General features: G+C 38.5%; 1 protein-coding gene across 6 annotated transcripts in view; it reads left to right on the top strand.

Annotated features, from left to right (window-relative positions):
- ZNF385D (zinc finger protein 385D) overlaps window positions 1–26365 on the top strand; it is a 413388-nt gene that overhangs the window by 226015 nt on the left and 161008 nt on the right. Inside the window, exon 1 of one of the 6 annotated variants that reach the window (XM_005480931.4) lies at window positions 23913–24292. The exons of the other annotated variants lie outside the window; for them this stretch is intronic. Within the exon in view, the coding sequence (XP_005480988.1) occupies window positions 24271–24292 (22 nt within the window). The 5' untranslated portion in view covers window positions 23913–24270. Of the gene's footprint in view, window positions 1–23912; window positions 24293–26365 lie in introns of those variants that run through there. 6 annotated transcript variants of the gene reach the window in all.

The following is a 26365-nucleotide window of genomic DNA, read 5'->3' as shown; positions in this document are numbered from 1 at the left end:
AGGAAAAAAAAGGGGGAATTATTTTATGTATTAAAAGCCATCTTGTACTTGGGCTTCTCAGTGCTGCTGTCTGGAAGTAGCAATTCTCTATGAAGTTGTTTGCTGTAAACCTGAAAATTAGAGGGTGTATTTGGCTTGTGTGGAGAGGATGGGGGTAGAGGTGTTGCTTCTCTGAGAAGCTGCTGGAAGCTTACCGTGTTCAGTAGACTCAGTTTCCACTGGGGGAAAATTGGTCAGGAGTAACAGTAGGCAGAGAGAGGAGTGAGAATATGTGAGAGAAACAGCTCTGCAGACAATAAAGGTCAGTGAAGAAGAAAGGGAAGGAGGTGCTCCCAGGCACAGGAGCAGGGATTTACCTACATGAATTGAGGTGCAGAGTGTGAGGAGTCCTTCCTCTGAGGAAGGAGTAGCAGAGATAAGATGTGCTGAACTCACCACAGCTCCCATTCCCTCTCTCTCTGTGTGCCACTGCGGGTGGAGGAGTTGGAGAAAGTGTGGAGTAAAGGTAAACCCGAGAAGGTGTTTTACGATTTGGTTTTATTTCTCATTATCCTATTCTGGTTTGATTGGTAATAAATTAAACTAATTTCCCTGACTCGAGTCCTTTTGATCCATGAGAGTATCTGATGTATTCTCTTTCCCTGTCCTTGCCTTGACCCACAAGTCTTTGACTGTATTTTCTCTCCCTGTCTACCTGAGGAGGGGAGTGATAAAGCAGCTTTGGTAGCATCTTTGGGTAAGTCAGGTCCTTCTGATCATGCCTTGAATCATTGTAGGGTTTTTCTGTACTCATCAAAGTTGGGGGTAAAGTCACAGCACAGCATATCCAGCAATGTTCTCCCTAACATACATTTTAGGGAAGAACAACAGCGGATATGAGGAGAGGTTAGCTGGGAAAAGAAAAAAATTATGAAGAAAAAAAAATGTGAAGACACTGCAGAAAATCCTGTATCTCTTTCCTACTGAGTAAAAAGTAATGATGCTGAAATGGTCTCTTCATTGCAAGTTGTTTTATATAGCATGTCTGATTCATTTCATTTTAAAGTTATCAAAGGGATGAAGCTACAACTGGTAGGGAAGACTTTCCTGAGGGCTTGATAAACTCATCCTCAAGCTAATTCTTGCAGCTTGGTGGAAAGCATATTCCCATTTCTGAGCCTTTCAGACTCACTTTCAGGCTCTTGTGGTTTGTCAGTCCACAGCACTCTGCCTCTTGGGAAACAAGTGGATCCAGTTAATGTGACTTGTATTTTCAGCTGAGCAGTCTTCATTTTTCACACTAATAAAGTTTTATGGGTTAATAAACAGACACTTTGGATTCAAGCAAAGCAGAAATTTACAGCTATGATTGCCAAATTTTGAAAAATCTGTGACACAAAGAAGTAAAATAATCAGGGTAGCCTTAACACTTTTTCCAAAGGTGAAATAATTCCTGTGTGTTGGTTAGGATTGTTAAGGCAAATCTTGGCCTTAGACCCAGGGCAGCAATACTGCAGGCAGAGACCCTTTGTGGGTGCTAGACCTCACAGTGGGAGCCTGAAGGCACTTGTGTAAGGGAAGTGCTCTCCCTGTCTCCCACACTGCTTGGAGCAGCAGGCATACTAAGCATTTCCCATCAATTTACAAGGATGAGAGTTCCCCTGCCTTCCCCTTTCGGCACTTTTTACCTGTCTTGTGTTGCTTATCAGAGGATGCACAACCTTTCCCTTTCACTGACTTCTCTCAGATATTCCTGGGCCTGGTTAGTCCATTTCCCTGGCATCCCTCTTCTCAGCTTTTCAAGACTGCTATCAGTCTTCTAAAATCAATAAGGGGATCGATTGTACAGCTGTTCTCTTAATTTTACAGTCTGTACCACATCCATAGCTTTCCATAGAAATGCAGGGTATGAATAACCCAGGCATCAAACTTGTCATTATTTGAGCCTTGAAACTCCATAGTATTTGTTAGTTGCTTGCCTGTATCCATTTATATGAAACACTGATTTTCATAATGTAATGGGCCAGTTTCTAATGCCATTATTCACCTTGTCTTGTGTCTCTTAATGGTGAAAGCTAACAGTAGATCTGTTCAGAGTTCTGAGTAACATGCCAGAATTTAGTTTCAAAAGAAATTGTCAATATATATGTGATAAAACCATCGACTTTCAGTTTTTATCAGTTATAATATCTAGAGAAAACTCCTTTTGGATGCCTAGAGTGCAGCAGTTTCAAGTACAGCTCAAGGAATCAGGGCAACAACTCACCTTGTGTCTAAGGATCAAAACACCCAAATTAATATTCTTCTTCAAGCTGACCCTTTCACACAGAGAGACTCCTTTAGCAATTAATTGATGCTATACATTTTCTCTCTGTTCATATTTGAAATATATTCTGTAATACAGGATAGATAGTAAACCTTAGGTCCTTTATTTTTCCACTTCAATAGGTATTAAACCTATTCTTGATGTTCTTGAAGCTTTGAGGTATTTTGCTGTTTTGGGCCTGTTGCTAAATGCCAGGTACCTTGAAAAGGCAGAAATTAAGAAAGGAGTTTTTCCAAATACTGGAGAAAATAATACATGTTAATGCATCTAAAGAAATTGTGGGCCATAACCTGTGTGCATTTGAGGATAATCACTCTTTTTTGCTTTAAAAAATGCAAAGCTCAGTTAAAAGTTCTGCTTGTTGGGGATTCAAAAGTAATAATACATGAAGTTTAATTTACATTTTACAGTTGCTTTTGGAGTTAGTTTTAAAAATATGACAGAGTAAACAAAGCTTCATTTGAAAAAAAGACAAATTAGCCTGTTTTCTGGTAATGAATGTCAGCAAAGTGTAGCCTGATTCCTTGTGATAGGGGTAAATATATTTGCACTAATGTGCTTAAAAAGCAACTATTAGTTTTTAATGAATGTAAGAGATTTACTTTTTTAGCAGAGCTACTAAAATAATAATCATACATAAAGGAGTACTTCACACAAGCTCAGGAAATGATATTCAGAGATTTAGTTAGGGAATTTGGTTCTGGTTTGAAAGATAACATTCATTTCTACATGCAAAAAATTGTTTAGTTCATTAGCATACTTTTATTCTGCAGACACTGAAAAGCGTTAATGCCCCCCAAATTACTTAGATGTAACTTAGTTTTATGAGTTATCAAGCACTAAATATATAAATAGCCTTGTTATTCTCTAGTAGCTGTTGCAGTACTATTCCAGAACAACACTACTGCACAATAGGAGGCATTTTAAATGGTGGTTTGTTCCTCACATTAGTGTACCTGTTAAGCTTGATTCTGAGATAATATACTGACTGAAAGTGGACCTATGGTTTTAAGGCATCTGGTGAAGTGGAAACAGTCACATTAAAGCATTAAAATGTGTCTAATGGGCAGGCAGTGTGTTTTTTGAAATTAGACTTTTGTTTCATAATGTAATGCAGAACCAGTGGAAGATTAGTGTTATCATTTTATCAACTAAGAAAAGTGGTTGGACCAAAATGTTCTACCTGCAGGTTGGATACAGATTTCTCTTGCTCATATCTATGAATTGATGAGGATGTGTATGTCCCTAACATATAGTGCCACTGGCAGTGGAAAACAATGGAGCTGAAGTTAGGGAAACCTGGTTGAGGAAGCAGACATTTTGGCTGCTTCCTGTAGAAACTCAGCTGGGTGTCACCAACAGGTTTTAACAGTAGCAGCCATATGGCTACACAAACATTGCACTTTGGGAATTTCTCATAATTGAAATAATTCTCTTTCCATTCTCCGAAGAAACTCATGACAAGCTCTATAGGCTATAGCATAATATCAGACTGCAGGGATAAATGTCAGTGCATCACCTTCAGCACGGATTGTTGCTGTCACCACAAAGAACTCTTAGTTCTCTGCAAAACACTGATCTTTCCTCTCTGGTGACCAGTGAGAGGACCCAAGGGAATGGCCTGAAGTTGTGTCAGGGGACGTTTAGGTTGGATAGCAGGAAAATGTTCTTCCTCCAGAGAGTGGCCGGGCAGTGGAACAGGCTCCCCAGGGAAGAGGTCACAGCACCAGCCTGACAGAGCTCAAGAAGCATTTGGACAACAATCTCAGGCACATGGTGTGACTCTTGGGGCTGTCTTCTGCAGGCCTAGGAGCTGGACTTTGATGACCCTTGTGGGTCTCTTCTAATTCAGAATATTCTGTGAAATTCCTAAACTCATCATAATTAGGCACTAAGAAACCCACTCTTAACTTCAGTTTATTTCTGCTTGACTGTTGCTTCAAACTTTATGTTAATTAGGGCGAGTGTATCAGATAAAAAGTAGAAAGTAGAGAAACAATGTTATTAATAATAACCATGCTCTGGAAAGCTGATTTAAGGGAATTCATTGGCAACTTTGTAATTGGCAAATTTATGCTGAGTGATTTTTTTTTTGTTTTTACTTAATAGGATATAAAACTGAAAATCAACCTGCTTCTAGAAAAATATGCTCTACAGAACTGCTAGCTGTTAATACCCAAACTGTACTAAGTGATAATACTCTTCTGCCAGACTGATAAGCACCTGTACAAAAGATATAGATTGCCAGCTAAATTAGTCTGGTAATCCTGATAAGTCCACAGTGAGGTCTATAACATCAGCTAGGGGCAGAAATGTATTCTCTAAGACTTGCCTACCATCTATGTTTTCAGTCTATGCATGTCAATCAAATTATTTTGGGAACAGCTTTAGCTTCTCAGATATAGAAAATGGCCTTGAAAAATTCCTTCAAATCCATGTCCTATATCTAACTGTTGTCAGGGTAAAAGATGATTCTTCCTAGGTTGTGGCTTTGAAGCTGACTGGGGCTTTCACAGTGACCCCAGACTGGAAGTGAAATTTAAATAGTATTTGTGTTTGATCTAATCCTTCTCTATTAAAAAAAATATATATATATTTTTACTTTTTCTCTCTAAAGAAAGAGAACATTTGAAAGTAATGGTGATTGTGTATAAGCAGCAACAGAGAAGTTGTCAGAAGTGACTGTATCTTGTAGTGCAGGAGCCACTTTGGATTATATTCTTTAATCATTATCACATGGCTAAAATGCATTCCTAAGGCTGCTCTAAAATGGTTTGCATAGTCTGGCTCAGTGACATCATATGGGAATACAAAGGTGATTTTTAAATTCTAAATGAGTTACAGATGGGTTATACATACATGCAAACTGTATTTGTATTGAATTCTTGCACAGCTTTATGAATAGAAATGAGAACATTACAATTAAAGCTAAAGAACTCTCAGTGTGCAGTCAGGTGGACAGAATGCAAGGTATTATATACTTACATGAGAAATTCCAGCAGAGGAAAAAACTCTTTCTTTTGGTGGGCACATATTTTATCCTCAGTACCTTGTTCTGTTTGGAGAACATACTTTAAATCTTGTTTAAGTATGAATGAGGTAGTTGATGTGTATGAGGCATCAAATGAATCTCTGAGACCTGACTGTTGATGAGGTATGGAAACCAAAGGCTTGGCAACTCTCTACTCACAAACTTCTTTGCAATCAATACTGCATTAATCATTTAGTTTCTGCTAATTTAAAATAGATATTCTTTCAGGGACTGCATCCAACACAGCAAAATGTGATGTAGCATCAGCCTTGAGAATGGGAAGTAAAACCAGGAAATTTTAACTTGACCTCATAGAGCAAGTGTGGCATTTGTCTACCTGAGTACAATTTATGTATGGTAAACTGAACATTTTTTGTGAGACACTTTCCCTGGGAGACAGCTTTCCTCAGACCGAGGACTAAAGGCCAGAAAAAAGAGATCATTCCAACAGCAGCACATTAGTACCTCAGTCCTGACTGAATCCTGCCAAACAGGTTGTGACAGAAAGCAAGCATGATAGAGAGAGGCTGTTTCAATTTTTTGGTACAGTGTTTCACTTGCTTGTCCCAGGCATTTTATTTGTGGAGATGTGAGGATTTTGGGTTATTTCTCATGAGCATAATACAAAAATTCACTTAAAATTAAATAGTTGAAGAAAAAATTGTGGGCCTGAAAAGGGGGAAAATAAATGAGAGTCTGCTTTTCCTGTGTGATTCATGTTAACAGAGCATAATTTGGGAACTGAAGTCCATTGCTTTGCAATATATTGTAAGAGAAATTATTTTATCATAGAAATGGAGGACAGCATCTTGGATGACAAATGTGTTCTTGTGTGTGACCTTCTCCCACATCCTTTTCTTCTAAGTTTAAAAGGCAAGAAGCTGTCAGTAGAGGTAGTAATTATTATAAATCTGGTCCCTGGAGGCACTCTCATCTCTGCTTGTATTTAATAAATCGTCTTTTCTGCCTTTTCCAAAACAATATTTGAAAGTCTTTTGGGCTTGCAATTTTTTTTCTTTTTTTTTTTTTTTTTCTATGTCTGATCCTTTTGCAAGGCACATCTCTGGATTACTCTGTTGGCTCCCTATGTTCTGCACAAGAGCAAAAGTCTGTGATGGATGTTAATCCTTCTCTGTGGTCATGACTAAACAGACATGCCATGTAATTGTTGATTTCACTGTTTGATTTCAAGTCCTCTATGTTTGGATCTATATATCACAGCTTATAACTGTAAATCATTCCATATCTTTTGACCAAGTGACTTGCTGGTACTTACAGCAATTTTTGAAGCTACTCAATCCTTTATCAGTCTCCAGTTAATAAAATTTGTGTTTTTAGAGAATGAGGATAAAAGCCATCTATGTGAGCCTTCCTGACTATTTTGAACAATTACTTTTGGGAACCATGTGGATATAGATTATGCTCCATTCCTTGTGTTTTGTTGAATACCTTAAATTGCTTTTTGTATACTAAGCTCTTGAAGAGCACTTGTGTATTAGAGGCAGAGGTCATGCAATGGCACAGCTTCAGCCATGGAGGTTTGAAAGGGCAGCAAGGTCGATGTTTCTCTCTTCACTCTTTGAGAGCACTGGAAAAATGTGGTACCAAATTGATGCTATTTGGAGACCTTATAGATGCAGTCACAGCAAAGGTGAATAATCATCATATGTGGTTTTCCTCTTGACAGAGGATGGCAAAAATATTTGTCCACAAAGACAATTAGAGGGGGTAGACAAAAAAAAAACAATTCACTAGCAGTTGGGTTAATCTGTGCATTTGAGCAAGCTTAAATGAAGGGCTTGTTTGTGTAAGTTTGGCTTGAAGGATAATTTTTGTGCATTGGTCCACTTCTAAATTCAAAAGATTTTGTCAGAAGCTAGTTTTTATATCCTCATTGCAGCTGATAGTCCCTTTTGTCAACCCATCAGGAATTGTCGCACCTGATGTGAGATGACCCAACAAAGGCGGCAGATGTCCTTCAGAGGATTTTGCTTCTTACCCAGACTTAAAAAGCTTATTTTACTGAAGTTGTTTAAATCACAATCACATACAGAGAGTTTGGTTGTGACTGAGAATCTGTAACTCAGTGCCATGACTGTTTTCCAAATGTGTTAGTTATTCAACAGAACTGTGTTGCTTAGATGTGACAGGCCACTTTGTGGGTGCCATCAGCTCCCACTCTGCACAGAGTACAAGGACCGAGGTAGAGTTTGCCAAAGAATTCTGTGGTTATTTCCATGGCAACTATCTAGGTGCAAAGAATGTGCCTCAGCTGATATAAGCCACCTGGGCATTTCTTGGGGCTGTTGACAAATATTAAGTGATCAAGTTCTTGAAGAAAGTGGGAATTGGAGTCTTTCGTGTCTTCATATGCACATACACTTAAAATTATACACCCCTACTTATTGTTGGAAGCACTTTTAGGCAGTTGCCAAACAGCAAGCCTGTGTTGTATTTCTTTACAGCATATACTGATAGCAAACTCTGAAATGATTCTTTTTCAAATAATAGCTATAGCATATCTTCTCTAAGAGGACCTAACTCAAACAAACTAAAAGCATAATCCAGGATTTAATGTAAGCACAAAACTTTAAAAAAAATGAAGGGCAAATTTATTTTTATTTGTTTGACTTTTTTTTTCATGATTTTTTGGTTTCAATACTGTGGAAACTGAAGACTTTTCCTTTAAAGTGTTTGAAACCTGTGGAAGTGGGATTTTCTTTTAAATTATCAAACATTTCATGACATAGTACAATCCCCCAAAGCATAAAGTATACTTGAATGTCAATATTTGCAATGAGATCTGTTTATTAGACATAGTGATATGTTTGCTCATCTGTATGCTCCTCTTCCTAGGGAGCTTCCAAAACTGTCTGGCATATACTTTGCCCATTGGAAATGTAGTAGAATCCAAAATTGTGCAAAACGTGCCCTTTTTGGCTAAACCCATGTCCCTTCTTGGACATGTTTGTGCCAAAGCAGATGTAGTGTGCAGCTGAACACTATTTACTCCATGGGAACATCCAGCTGAAAAAATTACCCGCACTGTGAATGCAGCAAAGCTTCATTTCTGTTGCTTAGCTGAGATCCACCCTACCAGCGAATCTGACTGGGGGATTTGCTGGGGTGTTGGTAGGGAAGATTTGTTATCTTTGGAAAAATAGCATAATATTAGCAGAATGCTGTTACTTGCAACAATACAGTTTAAAGCCAGGCCTTCATAAGGGGTGGCACTAAAAAAGACTTGACTTGGCAATGTTTTTATGTAGGCACACTGGATGTTTACAGCAGAGTTGGCCACAGATATTGTATGCTGGAAACAGTGCTTTACCCACTGCTAGCAGCAAGTGAGATTTTTCTCTTTTTCTTTTCTTCTTTTTCTCTTCCTCCATTTTTGCTTTTCTTAATTTTTCTTTTTTTTTAAACTAATCTGGTTTCCTAAACTTTAGGATTTAGAATGTGAAAATCTATCTGCCTTTGTTGGATGTTGTGGTGGTTTGACCAGGAAGGAGTGGGAATTCTGGGAAGCTGTGGTCAAACCAATGAAAGTTTTAGGTTTGAGACTGGCACCTAGTGTAGCCAGTGGGGTTTGGACACACCTCCGAGAATACACAGGGGTTAAAAGCAGGGCACTGCCCTTGGCACGCTCTCTTGGGACGTCGCGGCGAAGAGGTCAGATCTCTCCCCCGTCCAGCCCAGCCGCTGCTGCTGGGCGGGGGAGGGGCAGCCATGCGGTAGGCCCGGGGCCTGGACAGAGATGGGGGTGAGGAAGTTCTCAAGGATGGAAGGGTGGCAGAGCCCCAAGAGACATCGAGACATCGGGCAGCCAGCCCCCCCCCCCAGGAGGGAGAGAGAGAGGAGAGCCGGCGTCTGAATGTGATGTGATAGCAGCCAGCCCGGGAGGAGAAGGGGGGAGGAAGAGTGCCCGGCCGGAGCGGCAGCGTGTGGGCAGCGTGTGTGGGAGTGCCACTCTGGGACAGATAGAGACTGAAAACTTTTAACCCTTTCTTTCATGATTGGGGCCTTGCAAAAATGCTAATCCTCCTCGAAGCTGAATAAGAAGGGAGATAAGAGATGAGATGAGACAAGGACCTGGCCCGAAGAACGTAGAGATGATTGGATGGGGAGAGATGATTTGGAGTGGCCTTTTGGCTGGACTTTTCTTGTGGCCATGGACTCAGTTGTTCCTGTGACACAGACTGCATTTAGGGGGAGGCAGTGCCTCAAAACCAGGAGGGTTCATTCGTGAGGACCCCCCGGCCCCAGGGGGTTGGAAAAATATGGGGGGGACAGATGTCCCAAAGCAGAGACTGTGCCTTTTTGGAGTGAGACAAGGCATCCTTGAAAGACAACCCTAAAAGCAGCTCTGGTCCATGCCGTCAGTGGTGAGAGCACTGGGCATGGAAGGAAGATGTCACAAGCGGCAAAAGGACTTTTTCCGGGCGGTGCCGAAGTGACAAGGAAGCACACGAGGTTTCAGTGTGTTTCCAGGGGAAGCCTATGGAACAAGAAGGACTCCTTTCCTCTTCATGAACTGCAGTTTGAGTATACTAAAGTGTGGGGCCAAGGCTGGGCAGTTGATTTGGGAGAATGTATCGGATTGGGAAAGTCAGGGAGTGGGGAGGAGGAAAGTTTTTTTGTAAGGTTTTCAATTTCTTTTTTTCTTTTCCTTATAGTCTTTCCCTATTTTCCTGTAGTTTAAGTAATAAAGTGTTCTTTATGTTTAAGTTAGAGCCTGTTTTGCTTATTCCTGGTCACATCTCACAGCAGACACCAGGGTGAGGCATTTTCATGGGGGGGCACTGGCCCTGTGCCAGGCTCAAACCATGACAGATGTACATATTTTTTTATTAGATTATTAAATTCTATGCAATATTTGCTTGCTATCCTCCCCTCCTAATTAGAATTGGACTTTGATGCATTTCAAGACTTCACTGGAGTGCAGGTGGAAGGGGACCTTGGCTTGACAGGCTGTGAAATGCGTTCACATCTATAGATATGTTCTGTGAAGTAAATATGAGAGGGAAAAAATATACTTTGATAGTATCTGAAATGCAGTTAACACAGCCATGGGTGTGTGATAGAGAAGAGAGCATGATTGGGGATGGAAGATTGAGAAGAAGAGCAAGAAATCAGAAGATGAGTTAAAAAGAGAGCTTCTGAAAATACTTTCAAATTCCTTAAAAAATAAACAAAACAAAAAACCCACAAGAACAAAACATTTACTGAATGAGTCAATGAGTAATAATACAGAAATTAAGTAATGAGTCATAATATAGAAAGAAAGTGAGTCATAATACAGAAAGAAAAAACTTCCATGTGCAGGTAGCAGGCAACATAACCATACTTTTACTCTGAAAAATTTTAACTAAGGTATTGCTACTATGTTCCAAGACGTGGACTAAAGTACTGTGTCCAGAGGAAAGGAAAAAAAAGTGTAAGGTTGTATTTCCCTGTCTTATAATTGTTATAAAACAAAATATTTATGCTCTCAAAACCATGTTAATTTATTTTTTCCTTAAAAGCTGTGTAAGAATATGGCCTAGCACAGTCAAGAGTTTATGGAAAATAAATAGAATTCATTATATTGAAAATGGATTCCTGAGAAAGATCAATAAATGCTATATGCAGCAGAATAAAGTTATCAAAATGTAAATATTTTAAACAAAACAGAATTTAACAATTTCCAAGATAAGCTATTCCCTCAAAGTGCACTGAAGATATTTCCTAGTTTACATAATGTAATTAAATTCAAGCCTGAAGAATTCAAATTCCTCCCGAAGACATTATTGACAGCATGATTTAATGTGGTGGTAAGGATAAAAGTGTGGCATGTCTGAAGGCCACAAGAGTTTTATAAAATTGCATTTGAAAGCTGACAACAATTGTTTACAAGATTTTTTTTTTTTTAAATACTCAATAGTGTCACAGTGAACAGACCTTTATCTTTATTAGCACAACCCTGTTCCTGACACAATTTGGGTCAGGTTCACCCCAATGTAACTTTGATAGTGTTACAAAATCTATACAAGGAGAAAATGACCCATTTTTGTCTCGTGAACACAGTGTAAGGAAAATGTGAGTCAGTGTTCTCTTACAAATAATAAACTATTTTGTGTATATTCTTTCAGCATTAGGAGGGATTAGTACAGGTTTTATATACACTTCCTCACAGTTGCATTTTTCATGTGATGGGAGATGATATGAGTTGAATGCTGCTGTAGAGCTGAGAACTCCAGGGATTCAGCCTTTTTTATTTCACTAACTAATCCCTCTTCTTATATTTTAAATCCACATTTCATCTGTAAAACAGGGGTATACTGTTTCCTATCTTATAAAATCATCTAGTAGAAACTGCAACAGCTCTTGCAAAAATATCAATATTGTATCATAAATGCTAATGTCCTTTCATCCTTTTATATTATGAGTGCCTCAAGTCTGGTAAATTAGGACTTCATCAGTCAGGTTACAGAAAGATTAATTCTGTGAAGTATATCTTGACACTGGTGGGGGGAACATCTCAAAAGGTGACAATATTTTACTGGCAATGAGTGAGGGTCATTTACCTTGCTTAGTTGAAAGGGTCTCTAGCTCAGAATAAAAAGGGAGAGAGTTATTTGTATAGTGATGCTTCCCACTGGAGGAGCTTTACAGCTAAACTGTCCCTCTTTAAAGGATTTATTTGTTCTATAGGTATGTCATGGTGTGACCCTAGAATGACAGTGAAATACTATTTATGGTATCCAGTCATCAGAAATTACTAATTATCCCCCTCACAATGTACAAGCTCTGATGACTCATGTAATATCCCTTTATTATCTCATAATTTTGCTTTCCTGATGCGTTCAAAAATATGTACATATGTGTAGCAGTAGTACTAAACATCTGCCTTTCTTAAAGTTCTGTAAATCAGATACTTTGCAATTTCCAGGTAAAAACTATTGCAACTCCTGTGATGTCCCCCTTCCAAGTAAAAGGTGTTTCTTGTTCAGTCAGTCTTGCATCTGTCGTTTTAGAAAATCTCCTGGCAGACTTGAATACGCATTAGTCAAGGAAGGAAGATCAAAGGCTAATCCATTCGTAACCTCTCAGATCTGACCTTCCCTTAGAAAATATTCAATGGAAAGTTTAAAATTACTCTTTACAAAAGGGCAAACGACTATAGTAGAAAAATATGAAATATGAAGTATGAGTAGTCACATAAGATGTAAAGAAATACCTGTTTCTTTGAGATTGCTGTTTGACTGTTGCATTTTTTTTTTGTAACTTTCTTCTGAAGAAACCCTGAAAGTACAAATTATAAAATACATTGAAGCCTTGAAACTGTAGTTTCTTTGTGATTGTTATTATTTCAAAATTATCTGAATCTCTAATTTTCTGGATTTTATATTCAAATCTAACTCCAGTGAAAAGACAATATTTAATAATTCTCTTTAAAATATCAATATATTGTGATTCCCTTTAAATGAGTCACCTAAGAATAACTCTCAGAATAACTCACACTCCCATTTTATTACTTATAAAAAAAAATTCAATTAGCAGGAGACTGCCCATCAATTTTGTGATGCATATTCTCAGTTAAAAATTGTATTTTAATAGTGAGCTGGCATTTTTTATCTCGGGGAAAAAAACCCCAAACAGTAACCTAATAAGTAGCTTACATGGACACCGAGGACAGTTTTAATAGTCTTGATTCAGACCAAGGCATTTTCCTTTGGTTTTGCCTATTTTTGGTGACACATTGATGTGAGACACTTAACCTGAAGATTGTCTTTTATTGTTTACTCTGGTGGAGTCCTAATTTAAGACATTCATAGCATCAGACAGAAGTTTATAAAATCACAAGCTTATTAAACTACACAGCAGGTGCCCAGGAGAATGTATTCCCAATTCCTGCTGGGACTGGGTGATGATGAGAGGTAAAGCACATGCTGTGGAACTGTGGATAGGAATCCCTACATAAGGGGACAAGACTTATACAGCCTGCAGAACTGCTAGCCAGCTCTATCTGGAGCTATTCTTCCCATCTGTCAGGTGGTTTCACTGGAGTTTTTTCCAGCAGAAGACCATCTCAGAGGACCCTAACTAAAACCGTGGTTCTCTTTCATTCTTACCTTATGCTTTGTTTGGGATATTCTGTTAAAATAGGTTTCTAACCTGGTCAGAACAGTTATGAGACCTAGAAGACAGAGCAATAGCCAGTCATGACATTTTTTATGCTGAGCAGCAATGAGCATGAAATTATAAATACTATTATTTATAATAATAATAATAAATAAAATATCCCAAATTATAATAAAATATAATGCTGAAATATTCAGCATTATAATTTAACTTCCTCCTTCTAATCAAATGTCTTTGGCATACTGATAGGAAGTAAAAAAGTAACACAATAGCTTGCAAATTTTATCACTCCTATTTCTGCCCTTCGACTGGCTTTAAATCCAATGATGAAAAATAAATCGCCTTGTTGAGGAGGAATGAGTGAGAAAAAAAATGAGGGAACTGGAATCCTAGCATGGCTTTTGACCTTTGTAGCAAGTTAATTATACACTTGAGAAAGCATATAGCATTGTTGTGTTACACTGCATGCATTTGTGTGTGCACGAGGCTGGATACAAATACGTGTGTATATTAGCATGCATATATGCTTTATGCAACAGTGCACTGCCTCGTACTCGGTACTTCCTGAATTTGTTCCTAAAGTCATTGGTTTTAAAGGATGAAAATGAAAATAGAGCATGGCCCAGTGGATTTTAATGTATAGACAGTTACTCTTGGTAAAAATAATTACTTAATTAAATGCTCTGGTGGACAGTGATTAAGGAAGGAAGTGGTAGATAAGTGATGAAAAGTGTATCAGTACATAAGTATCAGAAACTTAGAGAACATGATAAAATAACCTTAGTGGGATTAAATAGGCACTGCAGACTTCTGCATTAAGTGGTTTTACTGTGGCCTTCTCTTTCTTACACTATTTTCCATGAAAGCTTTTCTGTCAGTGATGCAGTTTTCCATTGCACAAAACTAAACTGCCAAATCAATGTAACCCTCAGATGAACTAGAAGTTACTTCTACATTGCAGTCAACTCTGTCTGAGCAGCCAGAACATAACTGTTCATGAAATGACAATCACCTTCTTATATATGGAGAAAATGGAGGATCTGCAGAAGTGAGCATAGAAGTCCAGTTCACCATTCCTGCATCTTCTGCTCTGCTATCTGCACACCCTTCCCCAGGCTGGGCAGAGATGCAGACCCCTACAGCCAGCTCTTCATCCATTAACACTTCAGGCTATTATAGTATTCACATAACATGGTCCTCCTGCACAAGATGGAACCATAGTCAGTACACTTGGAGCACTCGTCTCACATCTACAGAGACTAAAGAGATGTGGCTGGGGCTTTCAAACCTAGCTGAAATTCTTTCAACTGTAGTGCTCTGCGGACATATGAAGTGAAGCTATGAGATACATCTTCATCTGTTGTACTCTGTTCATCTGTATAGTGCAGAGAAGAAAAAATTCTTTGAAGGCTTAGGCCAGAATTTTCTGTCCCTCTATACATATTTAGATGCCCAGATTAACTAGGCTTATTATAAGTGTTACTGAGCAGCAAACTAAAAACCACTGAATTATCTTAAAATAGCCACAACACTCTATTTAGGCTGTTGAATTTCAAAATTATTAATTTTCTAAGTATATTGACATAAATAAATTGCAAAGTGTTTGTATTGAGCCAGACCCTGAAAAGTGCATGTCAGAGAATGTATATGGCTTTGGGGTACAGTGTTTTTGTTCAGCTGTGGGAAATAGAGCTTACCTATAGGCTGCTGTTATGGCAGGGTGCTTTCAAACCTGATAATTGAATTCAGAGGTATGGCAGATCAAAAGGAATCTGTACAGAAAAGAGATGCAATGAGAAAGGAACAGATACAGACAGGAGTTTTTTGCTGTACGTGACATTCTAAATTAGAGTGGCAGAAGTCTCTGTCAACAAGATCAAAAGGTGGGAACAGAGATGAAAACACTCCTTTTACTGTTGTTTATTATAAACCAGGTAGGATTGTATTTGAACATTATTGGCAGAATGTTAAGAAGCAGTTACACCCTTCCATTTCCCCAGGAAAAGAGTATTGAGGCATTTGAAATTAGAAGAAATAAATAGTTTCTGGATGATTTTTAACATTCTTTTCCTGTTCACTATTAACACTAAACGCTTACATCACCTAACAGCAACTTTGTGACATGCTCCCATTTTATTCTTAAAGGTAAGCATGAATACTTTAAGTTAAAATAGTTAAAGCTAAAATACAGGGATTTTAGCAGACCATGGTTATTGTAGGATGAGAGCTTGGTCATTCAAGAGTTTTACTTTTTTCTGTGCCTGACATATTTGAGACAGGCATTTCTGATCTTTGGGGTTTTTTTTGCAGAGTGTAATATTGAGGCACTCTAGGGTCACGTAAGAGCCCAGGAAATTTCCCCACTCACTGGGGAAGCTAATTTATAGTTAATTCCTTAGGAGATGATTCAAATCTTCTTGAATAAATTATATGCTTGTTTCTCTTGCAGGTGTTCCTCATATTCTGTTTTAAGTGCTGCTTAGTGTTGGTGAGCACAGTTGGTAGTTGCTGTGGTAATCCCAGATGGAGCTGAAATTCAGTAGGTGTGGGTGATCTGCAGGGATCCCAGATTGTTTAAGGGATTTGGAAGCCTTGGCTGGCATTCAGCTGGCAGAGTGTGTATGTGTACATGTGTGTGTCTCTAGCAGTGAGGTAGGTGTCTAAGCTCCCTTTGGATTGGTGAAACTCCAGTCAATGCAGTAATGGAGCTTGGAGAGCTGCTTGGCCACCCAAAGGTGTTGTCCATTTCCAGATGTAATGAGTAACTCTTCTGACTTTGTTGACTGCATCAGTTTGATCTTCTTTGGCTGTGGTGGGAAATTAGACATCCAGATTGCAGGTACACACACAAATAGACACATAAAACCTGAAGTGTCAGTCTCTGAGTCAAATCCCACCTACAGCGAGGTATTGCTGATATTTTCACTTCATGAAAATTTGTTTCTTGCACTCTGCTGTGGAGCTTGCATGTGTGGAATTACAAAATGCTTACATGTGGACAGGCCTATGAAATTCAGAGCTGCTGTGAATAAATCTAATGCAGATTTTTTAAATAAAATCTCATAAAAAGTTGAATTCTATTCTATAACTTGCATCCTTTTATATCCTCAAATTAGTGTCTTGCCTGCTGCCATTGTGTCTTCTCTTCTTGCATGGCACTTTCTCACTTGCATTTACTTTGATAGTTTTAGCTAAAACATTTTTTCCTTGAATATGAGAGGAATTTGGATGCAGCAATAGTATTTTCTGTGAGGTTAGTTTAACTGTTTCTATGCAGCGGGAGATGAAATTTCTTTCTGTCAGATTACAATTTATCGTGGGATGAGTTGCCTCAGGAGGTGTCTGTAGCACTGGCTGCTTTAGTTGAGGTGCTCTCTCTTAAGGTCATTAAAACAGGGCATGCCTGAAGCTCCTGCCTCTTCTTAGCTGCAAATGTGGTGCTGGCACCTTGCAATCGCTTTGGGTGCTGCTGCAAATTATCTCAGCTCTCCAAAGCAGGAGGGAAGTTGTAATGTTGTGCAGCTGGCAGTGTTTCTGTCCCTTCCTGGCTGCAGGTCTGTGCTCCAGCCTCCCTTTCTATACTGATTGATCCAGTAGAGAAAGCAAACTGCTTTGCACCCATTCACACTGGGACTGCTCATGCTGCCATTTTCCTCTTGCAGTTAAGTACTTAAACCACAGCTCAGTGCCTTCATGATCGCGGGGAAACTTAAAACCATACTGCATTGCTACTTTATTTTCCTTCTTTGAACAGTATAAAAAAATGAAGGAATGTTTTTTTTTTGTGCGTGTATCTTGAAATACTTCCCTTTAGGTACTTAAGGGTATGGAAAGGGATTTATTTTTAATGTTCTATAGGAGCAAACAGAATACAAATAAAATCGGTTGCAGATTTTGTGTTTCAAGATATTTCTTATAGGAAAATTAGAAGCAGAAATGTTTGGGAAGAAAAGAGCTAAAAAAGCCTTTGCAGGAAAATCGATGCTGCCTTAGATTACTAGAGTTCACTAGATGACTAAAAAGCTGTTTCATGTTCAGAAAATGGCAAACTTTAACTAAAAGTCTTTCTGGGTTCAGCCACAAAATTAGCAGAGCAGCTAGAATTTAAAACACAATGGAACAAAATTATAAAAAGGGGAATCAAATACTAATCAATATAAATTAGAAGTAAGAAGTATAGAAAATTTATAGGGAAAGCCGGAAGCAGGAAATGAAAATTCTGTGGTTGGCAAGGCAAAGGTCAATAAAAAGATTTTAATGTATTAATAGCAAAAGTAAGTCCTAATCATATAAGCCACTAGATGGAGATAGTAAGATTGTTACGAGTGATTTGAAAGCACCATAAGTGGTAAAAAAATATTTTTATCCTATATTTTGAAAAATGCTTGATGCAGTCTCCATGTAATGAGTGTGCTAAGGCACTTTCCAAAAGGCCTGGAGGAAAGAAAGGAAGATGTAAAGCAGCAGCTGCTTGAACTAAAGGCTATTTAAATTCAACAGTCCTGGACAATTTGCACACAAGAGTCCTAAATGAAGTGTTGAGAAAACCTCCAGTTCTTTGATGCACCTTGTTGAAGGAAAAAAAAGAACACTCAACAGCTCAAAACCAAACAAGCAACAAAAAAACCCACCCAACAACCCATCACCACCCCAAAAAAGCCCCCAAACAAACATTCCCACCTTAAAACATAGGCTGGTAACTGTGCCATGATTGCTTTTTATTATTTTAAACTAAATGATGTGATCTCTAATTATTAATGTAATAAATTGTTATTTTAGTTTCATCAAACACAGTAAAAGCTGACAGAATGAGTAATGAGTTTACTATATACTAATTTTTTACTTGAGACTTATAAGTTGATTGATAAAAAATATTATAGAAATAATAGAAGTGCATGGTTTTGGCCATTTGATCCTGTAATCAGAAATGCAAAATGCATCCATTCATAGATCAACAGATGCATCTGGTAAATTAGAGTGCAAAAATAAAAAAATCCTGAGTGCAAAATCTGTAAAAAACTTTTTAGTACAACATCTGGATTTCTAAATTTAAGTTTTTTAAATTGCAAGAATACAATGTCTGGATTTGATGATAAGTCTACAAGGTATATTGCAAAATTGTAGAGAGTGTTGGAAAGATGGACAGAAATAGTGAAACATTAATTAATCATTCATCTCACAAGAAGTAGTGATGAATTGTCTGCTTGTGATATGCTCAAACCCCACATGTTAGAGAAATTGTTCTGAAATCTACAGAAATAAAAGGGGAAGAGGGGGGATTATGCAGATTGGCCATTGTGTTGTCATCAATTCCAGTTTTCATTTTTGAGGGGGAAAAACTTACATTTTGTGTATGGGGTATTTGAAAATATATTTGACATGCATTCAGACAAGCTTCTTGGTCTTGTTTGTTTTTAAGACCATATTTCTGTTTAAAATTGTTATCAATATACATAGTCAAAGAATCTTCTGCACCAGTTGTGTATTCATTCACATTTATTAACTTAAATCTTGTCCTATGCTTAGGAGCAGAAGATGACAGGAGTGGGCATTTAGTGAAACAATTAGCAGCAACGGTGCCCAAAATGTGGGTTTGGTTTTATGTTGGCTACATTCTGCTTTTTTATTTAATAACTATCCATGCCTATGGGAAGGAAATTCAGAAGAATATGACCTTTCAATTGCTACATGTTATCTCTGTTTAAACTACAAAATACCAGAAGTAGTAGCTTTAAGCTTAGAAAAAAGCATATTTTTCTATTTATATTTCTTAAGCTGTGTATGTGGAAAATCCCAGTTCCTTGAAAAGAGCAGTGCTGTAAGTACTGTTACTGAACTGATAAAGTCTGCTTGGCAAAGCTTTGTAGAGGCTCTCAGAATCAAAAGTGAGCCTGTTTACCTCTTGAAAATGCTTTTATAGGAGGTTCTGGTTAGCCATTTCCAATAGAGAAAGGAGCAGTTGATCAGATAGCAGCTAAACTAATGAAAAGCATCATGGAAGTGACAGGAAGATTAATTAAGTTCCTCCAGTTGTATTCACGTGTTGTGCTACAGAGTTCCTTCGGGTACTGCTGCAGTTAAATGGTATTCATGGTGACAAATATTGCACATTTCCAGAAGTGACACTTCTGAGTCAAGGATAAAAAACACATTTGGTAGTTTTAGCCTGTGAAGAATGTTCAAAACCAAAGATGAGCCTATGTGGTTGTTTAAAATATACAAATGTAACTTTCTCCTTCCCTTCTTATCCTTTAGTGTAACCTCAGGAGATTAGTAATGAATTACAAAGTCTGCATTATTGTGTAGTATGTCTTAAACTGCTCCAGATGGCTTCAAAATAAAAACAAACCAAACTTCTAGCTGATGTACTTAGTATATTTGATTTGAGGCACAAAAATATGTGTGTTTGGAAACATTTTCAATTACTTTTGGAGGCTTACAAAGCTGTGGCTTGTTTGCTGTTCTTTCTTTCTGCACTGTGGTCACTAATAGGAATGAAACAACTTCAATACATAAATTTCCAAATTATCTGGAAATTCTAGACCCACTTTGCTTGCAACAATCTTTTAGTTTTGGGATGTATTTTATGAATTAATAGGCCAAGTGTGATGTGGACTGTTTTTCTCATTTTATTTTCAGAAATGAATGTTTCCACAATAAATTTTTGTTCCTAATAGCTTTCTCTGTACAGTAGACAAAAATTATTTTAGGAAAATCTGGAAACATCTGAGTTGTATGCCATCTTTTAGCCTACTGCGCATGATGCATAGACTTAAAATATTGTGTCACTAGTGTATTTGTTGACTACTATTATACTTCTGCCAGCAAAGAGTTCCTCGATCTGCTTCTGCATTTGCAAGAGATGATCTGTGGTCAGCCTCAGTAACTGGCATTCATCAAAGCCAATTGGTAATAGTTTGGGTATAAATCTAGTATTAGTTGCCTCCTGGGAGAGTTCAAGACTGGAAGAGGATTTTCCAGGAATCCTAGGGAGTTAACTGGGTGCATTAATGTTAAATATTAATTAGTCTCTGCAACAGTCTTGCCTGTGAGTGGCTTTAATATTATTATGGAAGCAGTGCTTAAATCATTGGATAGATAAAAATCAGTAGAAAGCACAGAACAGAGGAGCTACTTTATGAAGTTGGCCCTCTGTCTCTAGATCAAGTCAGGTGTGGGGAATAACCTGTAGCTTTCCCAGGTCTGGACAAGTATAGGGCTTGTGCTGTACTTCTGGGCCATGTCTGCTTCGTGCATTTTGTTTATTCCAAGGAGATGACATCTTGTGGGTTGTTCCATATTTTGAAAATCTGCCCTTTGGGGCAAAGCTTTTACCAAGGGGAGAAAGGGCTGAAGAACTTAAGGCAGAGATGCTGTTATGAAAAAAGAAACAGGTTGTTGGAAAAGAGGATTTCAGGGAGTAGAAGTTGCTTCTTTTATTAGAAATAAGAATGAGGGCTAGCTGGTTTAGGAGAAGTAATTTTATTCTTGTTATGTTTATGCTATGTGAACAATGCATGAAAATATGATAATTTTGCAGTTCACCGGTATCTGTAGCAAAGTAAAATGCTGGTTAACCTGTGCCGGCTTGTTGATGGTTGGAGAGTTTGCACCATGGGCTGACATCATGGACTAATTTGCTCATTCATTCTGCATGATCCTACATGCACAGGCTGGGTCTACTCAAATCTCCAGGCACACATAAGTGTTTGCTGCTCCTGACCGTAGTTCCCTACAGCTGTTCTCAGCAGAATCCTCAGTGCTTGCATTAAAACACCAGCCATTTGGGATTGCAATTACTAAACTAAACCTTGCTTTCACTGACAGTGACAATATCCCACTCAGGGAATAAAATTTATTTTTTCTTCCTTGCTTGAAACTCTACTTCTTTTTGCAGCTTATTAATGTTGTATGTGTATGAGTGAAAGCAGAGTTTGTCATAGAGTATGTGAATTTGGGCTGTGAAAGCTTTCCCGTGATTTTTCCGTCCTACCTTGCATTTCTGTAGTTGAAAAGAAAAGAAATTGAAGTTCTTATTTCAGTTTCTTTGTTTACTTTAATTGCATACTTACTTTCAGAACACAAACAAGATGCAATAGGGAGGAGGAAGGTTGTCCTTCTTGTTTTACATCCTACAGGGCAAAACAAAATTAGAGGTAACATTCAGAGCCAAGTAGTGGAGAACATGTCAGTCAGAACACGAGGCACTTTGGTGTTTACATTGCCTAAGGATCTGAGCTGCCATCAGACACCACCAAACTGGTACAGGTATTGTAGCAAAACAGCATTTCAAGAAGAGGTGTTTAAAGGCAGCAGGGTCCTTGCCTGAGCACTAATAGCACATCTACACAGACATAAGCATTCTGTTCCCATGGCATGAGTCAGGAGGCATGTTGGCTTGGTGGAACATTGAGGTAGCCCACATCTTGCAGAGTTTGACTCCTGGCAGAATAACCCCAATCCTTTTTTTCTGTGATTCTGTAAATGCAGCTTAACAGGCAAATGCTGTGCCTGGGTGCAGACTGTCTCAAAGGACGTCACGCAGTGCCTCTGCAAAAGCACTTCAGAGCTGGAAAAGGAGCTGAAGGATTTCACAGAGAATTGATTCTCTGAGCTTTTACCCTCCGTGAAGGGAGAGGAGGGAATGCTTGTGCTGCAGAAGGCTCCTGATAGTAGCTTATACCTACTGCTCAGGGAACATTAGAGTGTTTCAGCTGAGATATTTTAAACTAGTCTTTGAGGATGGTATTTTCCCTTTTAGCGAGGTGCCCTTCCCTGTTGTTATAGAAGTGAATGAGCATTGTAATGATGAAATAAATGAATGGAATATGCTGGGAAACCCTCTGTTATGTGCTGTCCACACTATGTAAAACTATGTAGTTAAAACATAGGCCATGATTTCTAGACAGCTTTTTTTTTCCTACAGGAATTTTTAGATGGCATTTCTTCACTGTGATTTAAGATCTGCTTAACTTATTAACTCTTGGTCAGTTTGACCTACACAAGAAGATTTGGTCTTCCTCCCTTCTGCGCTGTGGCCTCAAAGTGCACTCCTGCACTGTGTGCTTTTCAGTCATGAAGCAAAGCTTATTTGGGAGTTTATGTGTACCATGGATCTCTTGGTTCAGGGCTTGCCTCTTGCTAGGGGCAAGCTGAAATAAGAAAAGGCACTGAGAAAGGCTAGGTATCAGAAATGAATAGCAGTGGGACTGCCGGTGAGGGACAGGACTGAAATTGGTGCCCCAGTTCCCTGTCAGCATTTAATCTCAGTAACATTCATACAGGTGGCACGAAACCTCACGAGGGCAATGCTGCAGAGGACTCTTGCTGAGAGATGCATGCGGCACTGTACACCAGGGCTCTTACCTCTGCTGCTGCAACTGGAGCGTTCCTTGCCTGCTGTGCTGCTGTGATAATTTTGCCAGAAGTGATTGGACCTCATGAAATAGTACTTACTGTGTGGTGGTTTTACAAATAAGAAGTGGAGCTTTAAATGAATTATACCTGTCATCCTCTTTCCTGTAGAATGAAAGCATTCATCCCATTAGATCCTATTATAATGAAATAAACACTTCAGCATACTGTCCATTATTTTTTACCTTTATTTAGTATAAGTGTATTATCACTGATACATGCCAGGCTGACAGCAGGAAACCAATGTCCTCTATTGATTCAGAGAAGAGACATGTGTGCATAAATACAGACCACATTGTCTGCACCACACTGCTGCACTAGCATGTTGTCGGATCCATCCCATGGCACTGCCATGTACATGGTTGACAGCATTCTGGTGTTTCTTTGGTCCTTCTTTCTCTGAAGCTGCTGCTGGTTTGTGTAGCATGAGGGACTGTGTGGGGATGTATTTACAAACTTTGGACCACTCTATTTGCCACAGAATAATAGAAAATTTACCAGCTGCTAATGACTTATCAACCTGGGCCAGAAAGCAACTAGAGACCTGGAGGGTGAAAGGTTATAAACTCCATTGCAGATCCTTTTGTCATTTGTCTCCTGTCTTCATGCTTTGTTATTCAGGTGAAGAAATTGTCATTTAAAAAATCAGTTCAGCTGTATTGAAATTGAACTACCTATTTGCCAGCTGCTTTTTAAAAAATAGAAACAGGCTTGTTTTTAATCCAACATTTGGGTTGAAATTGTTTATTGAAGTGGAACTATTGATTAAAAAAAAAAAAAGTCTTAAGGGGTACATGGTCTTGCAAAGTGCCAGGCATCTTTATCGTCTGTTGAAGTTGGGGTATTGAGGCACTCAAAGCTTCTCCTGGAGCCTGCCCTTCAAAGAAAAATACACTAACAATATGCGCTTTGTCTTTCCCATCTATTATGTAATTGAGCACGTTATGTCACTAGACGCGTTTACTGCCAAGAAAAAAAAAAACAGCCTGTATAATTTTAGAAGGGCTTATTTTTTTTTTTTTTTTTGTCCAGACCAGAGTTAGGTTAACCAGGATATAAGAGCATGTCGTTGCGAGCTCGAAACGAAAAGATCTGTTTGTAGTACTCTTAGTCCTGATGTCACAGGCACAGCAAGGACATCAGAAGGAGGAGTCAGATTACAGTAAGAATGGGCAGTGCAGCATGCAGCCGGAGTAAACGCTAAATCAGACAGGGATTGTATCAGGGATAAGACTGCCTGCAAAGCGCTCATCCTGAGGAGGCACACTGCTCTCTCACGCTTCTCGTGCTGGGAAATTTCCACATAATGTAGAATGAAAAACCTCTGTTTTACATGTCAGCCCTGTGCAGGAGCTAATGCTGAATACACAGCCGTGGGATCCTGACTGCATGATTAATGAGAAACATAATGTATTTTGGTAAGTGTTAACCGTGATGTAATTCTGCTTCTGCTCACATTATCAATAGGAGTGATTTCGGATTCAAGAACATTTCGTGCTGGCACGCACCTAAAACTGACAACTGGGGAATCCTGCCGGCTGTGCAGTTTGAAAGGATTCCATTGTCTGGGAAATTTTCTGTTTGAGTGGGCTACTGCGTAGTTCTAGCGGTTTGAAAAACAAGCTAGATAAGATGAACTCATGCTAGGTTTGTTTTAAATGAACTTGTGTTTCATGTGCTGAGAGGGGATGAGAAATGGTTGTGAGGCATGGGAAGTTTTAGACGAACTTAATGTAATGGGCGAGCTGCTAGTGCACGGTCAGTGCTGGGGAGGCACAGCAAACCTCAGTATTTCATTCAGCTTTTAGTTTGAAGAATTCCAAGGTATAAAGGGGAAACAGTGTTTTATTTGCAGTGCTGCGATTGCCGAGTACTTGGCATTGTGCACATCACCGGTGTGGAGTTGGCTCCTAGCGTGCCACAAAATGCATATTATTTTAAGCCTTTAGGGGTCTTGGAGCTGTTAAATATTTGTGCAGAGTTTAGTTGTGTTGCTTGACAGAAATCTTCCTTCAGCTTACAGCTGAGCTGGCTGCATACCCTAAAATCATGCTGGAGTGTAGAGCTATGTCTGAGCAATGTAGTGCTGCAGTACTGGGCTGGGATGTACGATTGCAATATAATGCTGCAAGTTAGTGCTGTTAAAGAGCAAAGAAAAACAAAATAAAGAATTTGGTGGTGTGATGGGAAAATGCTATTCTTGGCTTCTTGAAATCTCATCTAGTCTCACTGTTAATTTATAGCAGCATAGTACTTAGAATGAACAGAGAGCAGGGAGTTGAAGGATTTCTGGGACATTCAGCAGCTTTCTCAGTTTCATTAAATATTGAATCAGGAGTTCACTTCAAGCTTTAAGGGAAGAACTTTTGCAATATTCTCAGCTCTGTCAAAAAAGTACTATGCCTTTTGCCATGTTAAACACTGTCTTCTTATTTTCATAAAACTAAAGACTATGTACGTATATGTGATTTGTCTTTAACAGTGAAATACATCAATTATGAAAGCCGATAGATTTAGATGTAAACTAACCTACTAGAAAGATATATACAAATTGGTTGAGTTATGAGAACTGTTCAGTGTCCCTTTCAAAGATAAATTTTCAGTATTTTCTCTTTACTACATTTTCAAAAGGCTGAGGAGGAATAGGCAAGCAATATGTTTTTAGGTTTGAGTAATTTGGATTAAGTCTCTTCACCATTAAAGAAGCCAGGTTAACTTGCTATTCATCTCTTTTCAACAGAAATGCAAGTGCAAGATGGATTTTTTTTTTTGGTTTTTTTGGTTGGTTGGCTTTTTTTAACAATCAGTTTTTCTTGTGTGGGATTAGAAGTTGCAGTTTTCTCAAGTTATAGAGTTAGGGTATAGGTATATGTTAGCTGCATGGTATTTGATTTTTAAATTTTTTCTGTCTGTAATTTTTAGAAGCATGTAATGATGATGATCAAACTTTTTTTGGAGTTACTTTGAAAAAATAAAAATCACTGTGTCATATGCTTATTTGTTTTGTGGTGCAACACAAGTTCTTAAATGGAAAAAAACTGTGGTGTGCTTTGTAGTGAATTTCACTACTGAGAGCAGAGCTGAAAGTTTCTGCTAGGCAGGTTCTCTGTCTGCTGTGTTCATTCTGAAGTTTCCTTCAATATTAAGTTTTAAATGAACATTCTTGTCCCTGTCTTTTGCATAAGAAAGCATGAGCTGGGGGATATTTACCTGTGGTTACTCTGGGTATTTTCTCGCACTGTCAGTGAGAAGCAAGAACATCTGTAATCTCACCTGTCCCTGTTACTGCACAAAGCAGTATTGCACTGAGCCAGATGAAAGCCTCACTGTGTACATCGTGAACCTACTTTGATTTCAAATGGCTACAGCCATCACATAGACAATATTGGAATTTTATTTTTCTAAGGGAAAAATTAAAAGTACTTTCTTTTAAATATTGATAAAGAATTCTATCGGATTTTTGGGGGGGGTTGTTGTTTTGTTTGGTTATT

The sequence above is a fragment of the Zonotrichia albicollis genome, chromosome 1, assembly GCF_047830755.1.
Source record: "Zonotrichia albicollis isolate bZonAlb1 chromosome 1, bZonAlb1.hap1, whole genome shotgun sequence".
NCBI classification, from domain to species: Eukaryota; Metazoa; Chordata; class Aves; order Passeriformes; family Passerellidae; genus Zonotrichia; species Zonotrichia albicollis.
This window is presented reverse-complemented; position numbering and strand designations above follow the sequence as displayed.